The sequence below is a fragment of the Nematolebias whitei genome, chromosome 1 (genome assembly GCF_014905685.2).
Source record: "Nematolebias whitei isolate Nwh7 chromosome 1, NemWhi1, whole genome shotgun sequence".
NCBI classification, from domain to species: domain Eukaryota; kingdom Metazoa; phylum Chordata; class Actinopteri; order Cyprinodontiformes; family Rivulidae; genus Nematolebias; species Nematolebias whitei.
The window spans coordinates 50,684,249-50,697,116 of record NC_056498.1 but is presented as its reverse complement, the minus strand read 5'-3'; the positions used below and the strand labels follow the sequence as shown (position 1 = coordinate 50,697,116).

Sequence of the window (12,868 nt, the reverse complement as noted above, 5' to 3'; positions counted from 1 at the left end):
CATGTTGCTCTGTGGTTGGATTGGAAGACTTTCCCGTGTAAGGAAAACACTGCTGCGCTTCTGGGTAAAATGTTTCCCTTTATTCTCTCTGATCTCGTTAAAAGCTTACTCACCTGGTCGACTTAAGAGTTTGGGATTCACCGCGTATGCTCGCAGAGCTTTACCAAACAGCGTTCAGGCAAGCGTCCACAGCCTTCTTTCCCACTTCATGAATTGTAAAACGTTTTGCCCGACTTGCTCACAGCAGAGCATCTAACAGTCAGAGCAATACAAAACTGTCCTTTGATCAACTGCGCATCGAGTGGCAATTTCAAATGTGGAACAACGCCGGCACAAAAGTCAGCTCTGCACATTACCTTTTTATTTACAGTCGGCAATAAGGCATATGAAACCTACTTCATGCTACAGAGTTGATGGATTCCACAACTAGATGCTACAGGAATCATCAGGCAGGGAACAAGTGCCACAAACACCTCATCAGCTGAAAAGTAATCGAACAACTCTGTATCACTTGGCCGACCGCTCACAACGTTCATAACACCAGCCGAGGGATGCTGCACAACATCAAACTGTGAGTTTTATAAAACACCTCAATCCACAGCGACAGATATAAACAGGGCTTCAGTAAATAGAGATGACCCCTGAAGGTTGCCATGACTCACACTCGCCGACTGATAAATGCTCCATAAAGACTCAAAGTACCTCATGACGATGCGACACAACGCTGTCGTCACGACTTCAAAATAGATCAAGCTGGTAAATTCATTCCACATAAAGCTGAACAGTTATGTTACTCGAAAAGCCTCAAAGTCACAATTACATGTGTGACAAATAGAGAAATTGAATTTCCTGCAAAAATGCAGCGTGGATGCTTATTGCGGAAGGATTTGCAGATAATAGCTGAAATTAGCTAAAAGAAAAAGCTCAAATTAGCAACTATAGCTGAAAAGTAACTGAAAACGCACACAAAGGTTTCAAATAAGCAGAAAAAGCTGAAAGGAGCAGAAATAAGTTAGATAGGCTGAAATTAGCAGAAATTATCACAAAAAAAACCTTGAATTTATATGAAAATATCAGAAATTAGCTAATAAATGCTAAAACAGTACATGAAAAGTAAGAACAAGCTTACAATAGCAGAAAAAATCAGAAAGAACAGATGTTTGCCCAATTAAGCTGAAAGAAGCAGAAATGAGCACAAAAATTGGAATTAATCTGAAAAAAGCAGAAATTAGCAAAATAACAGCTGAATAGCAGCTAAAAAAAGGCAGAACGAAGCTTAAATTACTGAAAGGAAGTGGAGAGAGCACAATTGTCCAATTACGCTGAAAGAAGCAGAAATTAGCGCAAAACGTGGAAATTACCTGAAAAAAATCTGACATTTGCAAAAAACAGCTGAATAAGAGCTAAAAAGGCAGAAATAAGCTGAAATTACAAGAAGGAAGTGGAGAGAGCACTTTTTTTTTTTTGCTGAATTAGGCTGAAAAAATTTAAATGAATGCAGAACAAACAGAATTAGCTGAAAAAACTCAAATTAGCATAAAAACAGCTAAATACCCACTAGTAGCTGAAATGACAGGAAAAAATAACTTGTAGGAATAAGCTGAAAGGTACATAAAAAGCTAAAATTAGCATTAGGAAGTTAGAAGAAGTATAAAAAATGTTGTAGTTAGCAGAATAAAGCAGAAAGCAGCTCCAAAAAAGCTGAAAAATCAGTTGGAATTTGGTGAAAGTAGCTGGATTTTTTTTTTTTAAATTAGCATAAGGTAGCTGAAAGAAGCTCTCTGCTCCACACAGAGAGCTGTGGTAGCTCGGTGGTCCGTGGTTGCTTCAGGAAGGGCATCCTGCGTAAAAATAACTGCCAAGCTTTTGTGCGACCTAGTTCGCTGTGGCGACCCCTAACGCAGGGAGCAGCCGAAAGAAAAAAAAAAAGTAGCTGAAAGAAGCTGAACGAGAACAAAACGTTAAAGGAACAGTAAAAAGGTTGTAAACAGATCTAAAGATGTGAAGGATATTAAATGAGCTCAATTCATTTTCTATGAGGAAAAAAAGTAGCAGAAAAGGCTAAACCTTTCAAACAGCTAAAGTTACACCAATATCAAAAGTCATAGCACCCTTCTTGTCAAAGAGCATACTCAATCAGCATTCACACAATTAATTTTCTTTAATTTTGTTTCTCCTGGAGTTTGACCCTGGTAATTAGTGACAAACACATTATGGGATTGTAACACATGAGAGTGTTGACACCATAAAATTAGTAACGCAACATTTTTCACTTGATAATCAGTTCAAACTTGACATCAAGGCCGAGCAGAATGGATCGGGTGTTTCTGCTAATAACACACAAATTAAAAAACAAACATTTTAAAGAGTCCTGCATGAACTTCATCGAACAGCTTATCTATTTATATATTACATTTTTTTAAATTAATTTTAGACCAATATGTGATTTAGATAAAATATAAAATGCTAAGGCTAAAACTGGAGGTCATTGCTATGTTATGCCATTTTTTAAAAGACAAGTTTACGTATAATTTTTACTAAACCATACGTTGTGGTTTAAATGAAATCATCTCATGAACCTCTGGTGACTGCAGCCTTGAATCCTTGGCATACATAAAGTATATAAACCAAAAAAAAAAACCAAGCTGCTGTTCCTTCAGCTGTTATGTGATATTGTTCTAGCTCTTATAGCACTCTCCAGCAAACACCAACAGTCAACAGATCGGTCCATTACAGCCTGATTAGTCTCAGACTACTTTCCAATTTGAGAAGCAGCAGGTCTCAATTTGCTGATCAAGCAATCCAGGCGGACACGATATCTGTCTGTTACAGAGATCCCTGACAATTAAAGTTATGTGTTTTAGCTCTGCTTCAATAATTTCCACTTAAAGGAAATTAACTAAAGTACAAAACCGACAATTCCTTCTCAAATGGACAAGTGACTGGGACGGTTTGATGTCAGACATGTATCATATTGGTTCGTCTTACCTCATCTGGGTTGTCTTCAATCCACTTCTTTACGGTGTTCAGAGCAACATCTGCTGCAGGCTCATTAGGATAGCCTGAGGAAAGAAAAAAAAATGCTGTAAATACACGTATTTTTCAGCATACAGATGCTAAAGTGGAAAACAAACAAACAATAATAAAAAAAGGGAAAAATAGACAAGCATGTAGCCAAACTAAGACGGCTACACGAAACTGTAGTTCATAGGAATCAATTAAAAGTCTGCTTGTCTCAGGTAAACGAGACCAAATGTCTTGATCAACTGCTGCAAACATGTTGTCAAATGCACGGAGATGTGAAAACACAGAGACACGTGCAGTTACAAGCTGTATACACATCAGCAATAACACCCTCACTCATTACCACCTCAAGCAGAACTGATTAATGTTTTGTCTTTATGGTGGAAAATTACACGTACATGTGTGATTATGCACACTATTCTACCAGCCTGGCGAACTCAACATGTAATAAAGACAGTGCAGTAAAGACACGGCACACGTATTAACAGTTGTGCCAGCAGAGGAACCGCAACGCTGTGCTAATACGATGTGCGCACAGGAAAAGAAAGCCTGTTATTTGATTATTTTCTAATTAGGCCAGGAAAAGGAAGACGGCTAGATGCTGATCTTAAAATCATTTGCTGCCACTAAAGATAACTTCTTCACAAGAGCAAACACTTACAGTGAGATATTGACTTAAAACCCTTTGGGGGCAGCTTTACCACAGTAGAAGAGTAAATATGCCATTGCCATAAGAGCTGAGAAGCTGATGTAGGGGCGAGTTTCAGTTGTCTTGAGTGATTTAATTATACACCCTGGAAAAATAAAAATAAAAATAATCACCTGGATTTATCCAAGCAAATAGACAAAATCCTCCCGTTGGAGTATTTCTGCAGATTATTAAATTTCAGCTAAAAATAGATGAAACTGATGAAGAAAGAAGATGGTACTATTTCTGAAGCATCAAAATCAAGAAAACAAAACAGCCAAAGAAAGTGTTAAAACTAATAAAACTGTGATGAAAGCTCTTCAGCTCAATTAAATAATTAAAAAAAAAATCATTTTCCGAGATGGCTTTACATTTTTGTAAAATAAAAATTCATAGTAGAATTTAAAGCAACGTTCACAATGGTGAAAAATAAATAATACATACAAGACATTCATTCTTTCAACCTTTTTTATACAGGTTAGTCTCATTGAGTCACAAGGACTCATTTTCAAGTGAGACATGTTTTAAACAAAAACACACGACGTACACACAACAATAAACAGTCATAAAAAGCATATGAAAAGAAAGGTAAATAAAAGTAGCGATATTAAAACAAAATAAAAACAAGCTACATTATGAAACAGGTAAAATACTAAGAACAACAACATGTCTGCATTGGTTTTTGCATTGAATTTAAATGTTTAAAATCCCTTAGAGAGATCAAAGTGGGCAGCTTCAGATCTTTTTTCAAGGTGTTCCAGGAGCAGAGTAAGAAAAGGCTCTTTTGCCAAATTCAGTCTTCACTGAGGGGACGCTGCAGGTAATGATGTCTTGGGAGCGCACGCTGTAGCTGCACTGACAACGTGACATGTAGGAGGAGAAATATGAAAGCAGCAGACCAAGGAGTGATTTAAAGATGAAAATGTACCAGTGTGAGAGCCTGCGTGAAGTTAATGATGTCCAGTTGACCAGTGACTACAGGGTGCAGTGATGGGTACAGTAGTTACAGCCAGTTATGAATCTTAGCGCACCGTGGTAGACAGCATCCAACATTTGCAAGGTGCTTGCAGGAACATTCATGTAAATAATGTCACCACAGTCGATGGCTGGAAGGAAAGTAACAGTTACAAGGTGTTTCCTGGCATTCACAGTTAAACTAGATCTATTTCTGAAAAATAAACCCAATTTTAATTTTGGTTTCTTTATCAAGTTTTTGACATGAGGCTTAAAAGAGAGATGTGCATCGACCACGATTCCCAAGTATTTGTAAGAATCGACAAACTCAATAGGAACACCATTCTCTCTTGTAAATGAGTCCCCGAGGCTCAATGGGATTAACCTGTATAAATAAAGGTTGAATGACTTTGTAGGGGCAGCACGGTGGCACAACTGGTAGAGCTGCTGCCTCTCAGCGAGCAGGTCCTTGGTTCAAACCCCGGTCCAGGGGCCTTTCTGGGTGGAGTTTGCATGTTCTCTCTGTGAATGCGTGGGTTTTCTCCGGGTGCTACGGTTTCCTCCCACAGACCAAATACATGCATGTTAAGCTGATTGGTAACTCTAAATTGTCCCTAGAAGTGAATGAGAGAGTGAATGGTTGTTTGTCTCGTTTGTCTCTATGTGGCCCTGTGATGGACTTGCGACCCGTCCAGGGTGTACCCCGCCCCTCGCACAGTGATTGCTGGACATGGGCACCAGCGACCCCCGTGACCCAAAATGGAATAAGCGGGTAAAGATAATGGATGGATGGATGGATGACTTTGTAGGTAAGATAGAAGGAAGGACTGCTGGTACCAACTTCCTGTTTGAAAACAACACCCCTTAGTATTTTTTTTCAGCGTTTAGCACCAGTTTGAGACGGAACAAGTCTGAATGTTGTTAAATGCAGACTGTAAAAGCTGGAAAACCTTAGCAACTGATTGAGCTCGACAGTAAACTACTGCATTGTCGGCATAGAGATGTAAGGATGTATCAGGAAGGAGCTGACCAACATTACTTATGTAGATTGTAAAGAGAGTAGCTCCCAAGACTGAGTCTTGTGGTACACCATTGTTGACAGTTACATAACTGGAAAAATACCATTATGCTGAACACATTCAAAATATTTTGGGGCAGTGTAGGAGCTCAAGAATTGATTTTAAGTCAAAACAAAAAAGTTGATGTACTGTACTTGGAGTATAGGTTTTCCTCTTTTTCAAAATGACAGGAACATAAAGTATGGTGTATCGGATCATGGATTCATCATGTTTTGGTTGTACCAGACAAGCTTGTGAAGTAAACAATGTTCTGGGTATGCTTAATTTCAACATTCAGCAACATTTCTCCACAAACCCTTAAAACGGGCATTTTGCAAGACAACAATAGAATCATCAAACTCAAATTGTTCAGGAAGCAAGAGCCATCATTTTGTCTCACACAGACCGGGAACTACAGATGTTATCCCTACTGGAAATCATTAAGCTGAAGAGGATTTTACTTTTTCTCTGATTCTCCCTTTGCCAACACAAATCCTTCACAAAAGATAATTCAATTCTGGACTGACGTAAGCATTGCACAATTGTATAAACTCACCAAAATAATGCCACAGTGAATTTGTGCTGTAATAAAAAATTACAAAATATTAGCGTTTCACTTTTTTTTGGATAGGCAGTTTATGTGAATGTGGTGGTCTGAGCCTTCACAAACACCAATTCAAGCAATTTACTCCAAGGCTTCTGCACAAATCCTCAGGGTAGTTAGAGGCTGCCCTACAAGAACAACCTTAGCAACACATGACCTGTTACAAATTTCAGACCACAAGCCAACAAACAAACTTGGCCCATTTCTTCAATCAAAGCGACCCAGTAGAGGATTTAAAACTAGACGTGCCTGTATTTAGAAACCCCTGACCTCCAAAAGGGACTGCAGGTCGGAGCAGACAGTGTCTTCGTCTAACGACACAGATCAAGACCTCAATTTCAACCTGCATTAACTGATACAACGAACAAGCTGCAGTTGTAACCTACTGGTTATTACATGGTTCACATTTTCAAATATTTTTTTCCTTAGCTCAGTCATTGACATTACCGTCTGACCTGTGAAACAGCCTAACAAGTATCACAGTGACCTATCCTTTCACTTGAGGGTTAAACAAATGAAAACCTCCTAAGATCTAGTCTAACACTTTCCGAATTCTTTCATCTCCAACTCCTGCCAAAGCCACTCAATAAATACTCTCTAAAATCTCTAAATCAACTACCCTAATGGACAAAATAGAGTAGTTTCATCCCCACCACCTTCAACTATCTGTGGCTGATGTATCTTTCTTTCTTTTTTTTATTTCCCCAACTCCTCTTTTCCAGCTTGACAGGAGCGGCCAAGTTACACTGATGAGAGTAGGGAGGTTGCGGTGCTGCCAAGCCATAGCTGAAATCCTGTTCAAGCTCAGGGTGACACAAGATGTGAGTTGAATACCAGCTGGCAATGGCAGTCAGTCTGCTCCTATGGCTGTTATGCAGAATTTGTAAACAGTTCAAGGTCTGTTCGCAGTCCCTCTAAAGGTGTCCCAAAAACTGTGCACTTAGAAACTAATCTAGAATGCCAAATTTGCAAGTCACCTGAATCCTCTTTTCTCGCAATTGCTCTTAACCTTTTCAGTGATATCACCTTTTCTGCTGATGCTTCCTTTTGAAAAACTGTTTCCGCACCTGTGCAGGTGTACCAACACTCCAACTTGCACATCAAGTAGCATACGCAAACAGATGTGCAGAGGACAGAAAAGCTGAGGAAAATAGTTTTTAGGGAGATGGGACCAGCTGTTTAACACAAAGTGGTGGCAGAAGCACATGCACATATTGGAAAAAAAAAAGTCTGTATTTAAAAAGTAAGCACCTTGTTTTGTGTGCTAACTGAGACACCTTAAATATGAACACAGTCATTTAAAATTCACACTAAAACGTTCTCAAACCTTATAACTCCCTCTGGTCACCTGAAGTGAGCTGGTGGCACAGAGAACATTTAATCTATTCACTGTAGGGTTTCTACAAATGCTCTATTGATTTGATAACTATACCTATTAATCATAGCAGAGCTGAAAGTGGCGGAGGTTGGGGGGTTGGGGGCTTGTGAGCCAGAGGGCTAATGAAAAAGATAACAGGAAAGTGGAATGACATATTTGAACGGAACTGGAAAAGCGATGACATGAACGGAATTGGAAGAAAAGCAAAAACAAATAAACAAAAAAAAAAAAGTACATCTGTAGCGGTACGAGGCCGAACAGGAGAAACTTTCTCTACAGCAACACCAGCAGTACAAAGTCAGATCAAGAGGATCAGCAGCTTTCTCTCATCATACTTTAAACTTTCCTCACCTATACTTACCCCGTCTTTGTCCATTTATACCTTGCTCAAGTATACAGAGAATACCAAGTAAAACAAAATACTCTAAATCTTAACTTTCATCATTCAAAGTGGCTCCATTGGGACAATCCACATTTTGAAGGATTTTCGGAAAATAACTGAGCCAACCAAGTTGTTTTTTTTATCTGTTGGATAACAAACAAAATACAGAAACTTAGTGACGCACAGACATCCTTCCTCTTCACCACTTCATTCTCAATTTTCCTGGACAAAGAAGCCAATCTGTCAAGTGGACAGAAGCTAGCGTTAGGGGCAGTGATGGTGGGCCCTCGAGGGTCTCTGCTCCTGTTGGCTTGAATTTCTCCTATGCAGAAAATATGGCTGGCTCAGGGAAATTTGTCTCAGTGAGGCACACTGATGGAATCTGTGCAGTGCAGTGCCACTGATGAGGGCTCAGGTGGTGCAGTGTTTTTCTGCTGAAGGCTTCTTTACTTTATCACCAGCCACAGAACAGTATCCTGACAGAGGAAGCTGAGGAAAATCCATGGTGTGTGCAATATAACCCATGTGAACAAAGGGTTATAGTCGTACATAGTACAGTGTATAACATTTGTCTAAAACAGGAGTGTTGCTTACTGGAAACTACAGTGCCTTGCAAAAGTATTCGGCCCCCTTGAACTTTTCAACCTTTTGCTACATTTCAGGCTTCAAACATAAAGATATACATTTTTTATTTTTTGTGAAGAATCAACAACAAGTGGGACACAATTGTGAAGTGGAATGAAATTTATTGGATGTGTCAAACTTTTTTTAACAAATAAAAAACTGAAAAGTGGGGCGTGCAATATTATTGGGCCCCCTTGCGTTAATACTTTGTAGCGCCGCCTTTTGCTTCAATTCCAGCTGCAAGTCTCTTGGGGTTTGTCTCTATCAGTTTTGAACATAGAGACACTGAAATTCTTGCCCATTCTTTCTTGCAAAACAGCTCGAGCTCAGAGAGGTTGGATGGAGAGCGTTTGTGAACAGCAGTCTTCAGCTCTTTCCACAGATTCTCGATTGGATTCAGGTCTGGACTTTGACTTGGCCATTCCAACACCTGGATATGTTTATTTGTGAACCATTCCATTGTAGATTTGTCTTTATGTTTTGGATCATTGTCTTGTTGGAAGATAAATCTTCGTCCCAGTCTCAGGTCTCTTGCAGACTCAAACAGGTTTTCTTCCACAATGCTCCTGTATTTGGACCCATCCACCTTCCCATCAATTCTGACCATCTTCCCTGTCCCTGCTGATGAAAAGCAGGCCCAAACCATGATGCTGCCACCACCATGTTTGACAGTGGGGATGGTGTGTTCAGGGTGATGAGCTGTGTTGCTTTTATGCCAAACATATCGTTTTGCATTGTGGCCAAACAGTTGGATTTTGGTTTCATCAGACCAGAGCGCCTTCTTCCACATGTTTGGTGTCTCCCAGGTGCTTGTGACAAACTTTAAACAACACTTTTTATGGATATCTTTGAGAAATGGATTTCTTCTTGCCACTCTTCCATAAAGGCCAGATTTGTGCAGTGTACGACTGATTGTTGTCCTATACCATACCATACCATACCACTTTATTTATAAAGCACTTAAAACAGCTACAAAGCCAACCAAAGTGCTGTACAGACAAAACAACAGGTAACACACAAAGCAAAATACAAAATGAGGTAAATCAGAATATAGACAAAAAACGATGCAGATAATGCCGACAAACCAGTGTGGAGCATACAGGATCAAAACACAGATCATCTTGTGTTTAAAGCTACTGAATAGTAGTGAGTTTTTAAACAAGACTTGAAAACCGAGAGGGAGGGGGCCTGTCTGACAAGCAGAGGTAACTCGTTCCAAAGTCTTGGTCCTGCTACAGAGAAGGCCCTGTCACCTCTGCGCTCTATGGACAGACTCTCCCACCTCAGCTGTAGATCTCTGCAGTTCATCCAGAGTGATCATGGGCCTCTTGGCTGCATCTCTGATCAGTCTTCTCCTTGTTCGAGATGAAAGTTTAGAGGGACGGCCGGGTCTTGGTAGATTTGCAGTGGTCTGATACTCCTTCCATTTCAATATGATTGCTTGCACAGTGCTCCTTGGGATGTTTAAAGCTTGGGAAATCTTTTTGTATCCAAACCCGGCTTTAAACTTCTCCAAAACAGTATCTCGGACATGCCTGGTGTGTTCCTTGGTCTTCATGATGCTCTCTGCGCTTTGAACAGGACCCTGAGACTATCACAGAGCAGCTGCATTTATACTGAGACTTGATTACACGGTGGATTCTATTTATCATCATCATTCATTCGGGACAACATTGGATCATTCATAGATCCTCACTGAACTTCTGGAGTGAGTTTGCTGCACTGAAAGTAAAGGGGCCGAATAATATTGCACGCCCCACTTTTCAGTTTTTTATTTGTTAAAAAAGTTTGACGCATCCAATAAACTTCATTCCACTTCACGATTTTGTACCACTTGTTGTTGATTCTTCACGAAAAATTAAAATTGTATATCTTTATGTGTGAAGTCTGAAATGTGGCAAAACGTTGAAAAGTTCAAGGGGGCCGAATACTTTCGCAAGGCTCTGTATATTACACGATTACAATATGGCCCTCTCAGTTTGTCTTCATACCTATCATTTAATCCCTTTGTCTGCTTTCAAAATAAATCCAAGAGTAGATAAATAGTATGAGAGAATGATTTATTTTAAATAAATTATCATTTTGAAATTTTAATCCATGCTTTCATCACAACTCGTCTGGACTACTATAATTTACTTTAAGTGGGTCTGAGCTAGTCATTACTGACTTGACTTCAGCTGGTTCAGAATGCTGCTGCTCGCTTTTTAACTGGTACCAGAAAACGAGAGCACATCACCCCAGTTTTAGAATCATTATACTGGGTCCCAGTTCGTTTCCGTATACATTTTAAGGTTCTTTTATTTGTTTCCAAATGTCTTCGTGGTGTTGCTCCACAGTATCTGTCCGACCTGCTCCAGCTGTACGTTCCCTCAGGCTCTCTCAGGTCATCAGATCAGTGGCTGTTGGTCGTTCCAAAGACCAAGAGGAGGCTGAGAGGTGACCGAGCGTTCTCAGTCACTGCCCCTAAACTGTGGAAGGAGCTGCCTTTGCACGTCGGACAAGCTGACGCACTTCCTGTTTTTAAATCTTCTCTGAAGACACATTTTTTCTCTTTAGCTTTTAACTCATCTTGAAATGTTGGTTTAACTGTTTTGAAGTTATTTGTTTTATTGTTTTTACTGTTTGCGGTTTTATGATTTTGGCAGTTCATTACTTTTACGGTATCTGTTGATTTTACGGTTGTTATGCGTGTATGTGTTAGTGTACAGCACTTTGGTCAATGGGGTTGTTTTAAAGTGCTTTACAAATAAACTTGTATTGTATTTTATTGTTAAAAAAAAAAAAAGAAGCCCACTGTTCTTTGATGTAATCAAAAGCAAATGTCCCCTCATATATGAAAAACATTCACACAAAACTTCAGATAAATTTTAAGAAATATAATAATTATTACACAAAATCTCTAAATTAGTGAACCGTTGGAACATTTTGCACAGTGACTACTGGTTTTAACCTCAACCCGCTGCTTTAACATTTGTATGAAAGCTATTTAATATTCAGATTTTACTTCAAGTTTAAATTCAAGGTTACCTTTAAAACTGTTCCATAGTTTAGGTGTTTGTCATTATCTGATTAGACAAGAACAGCCCAAGATAAACACATCTGTAATAAGAATGTATATAATTTCATATCTGCTAAATGAGTTATGTAGGCACCAGTGGGGAACCCTCATGTTCTTCAGCACGTTTAGAGAAGGCCTAATAATTCAACCCATATGGAATGTTACATATAAAATTTTAATTTAATACTTTATTTTTGTAAAATACATATTTACAAAGTATTATTTTCATTTGCTAATTTCTCTTGTTTTCTGTAACCTACTTTACAGTTGAGCATTATTATTATTATTATTATTATTATTATTATTATTTAATTCATGAAAATAGAGTTATCCAATCAGATAATTTTAAATATTTTATTTATTTTTGTCTTCTGGCAGAAACAGAAGGTGCTCTTATTGGTTAGATTAGGACATCAATGTCAGGAGAGAAGGTTGAACTCAGTCAGAGTCACTCTAGGACGAATTTGTTTTAACGACTGAAAGGAAAATTAACCAATCATAATGCTTATGTAGAGTGGGTGGGACTAAAACACAGGCCCCTGAGCCTGCAGCGAGGCCTTGTAAAGCATTTTATTTTATTTTTTTTTACTACACAGAGGTTAGTGATGCTTTCAGTTGTAACATGTAAATAAAAAAAAGCCACACAAAAGATGTAGTTACTCTAACAATAATGAAGGTCAATATCAAATTTAGATTTACATGAATTATTTTCTATATAAAATCAATGTTGTGGCTTAATTGCATAATAAAAATAAACGGGAACATAAATTTATGTGGCTTACTGCTAAAGTCCAGTCTGAATTACTGAAATGACATATTGTACATGAACGTAAGAGACTGTGTATGTCCTTCTGGGAAATCTTGGGACAGAAATGGGACTTTTTCAGATTATGTGCACAGATGGGTTTCCCCTCTTGGTTCTGTTTCATCTTGGGTTGGCATTAATGATCAGGTTGTGGTCTCTTTTGATGTCACATCACTCTTTACATGCATTCCTGTTGATGATGCAGTAGAGGTGGTCAGTTTAAAATTAAAATCAGACAACACTCTGAGCAGCAGGACCACGCTTTCCACAGAACAACTGTGTCAACTCTTGAA

At 38.8% G+C, this 12,868-nt stretch overlaps 1 protein-coding gene across 1 annotated transcript in view; it reads right to left on the bottom strand.

The window, feature by feature from the left end:
* Window positions 1–12,868, bottom strand: part of macrod2 (mono-ADP ribosylhydrolase 2) — a 612,591-nt gene that overhangs the window by 121,456 nt on the left and 478,267 nt on the right. Inside the window, exon 8 of the mRNA XM_037678263.1 lies at window positions 2,989–3,062. Coding sequence (XP_037534191.1) covers window positions 2,989–3,062 — 74 coding nt within the window. The remainder of the gene's footprint in view (window positions 1–2,988; window positions 3,063–12,868) is intronic.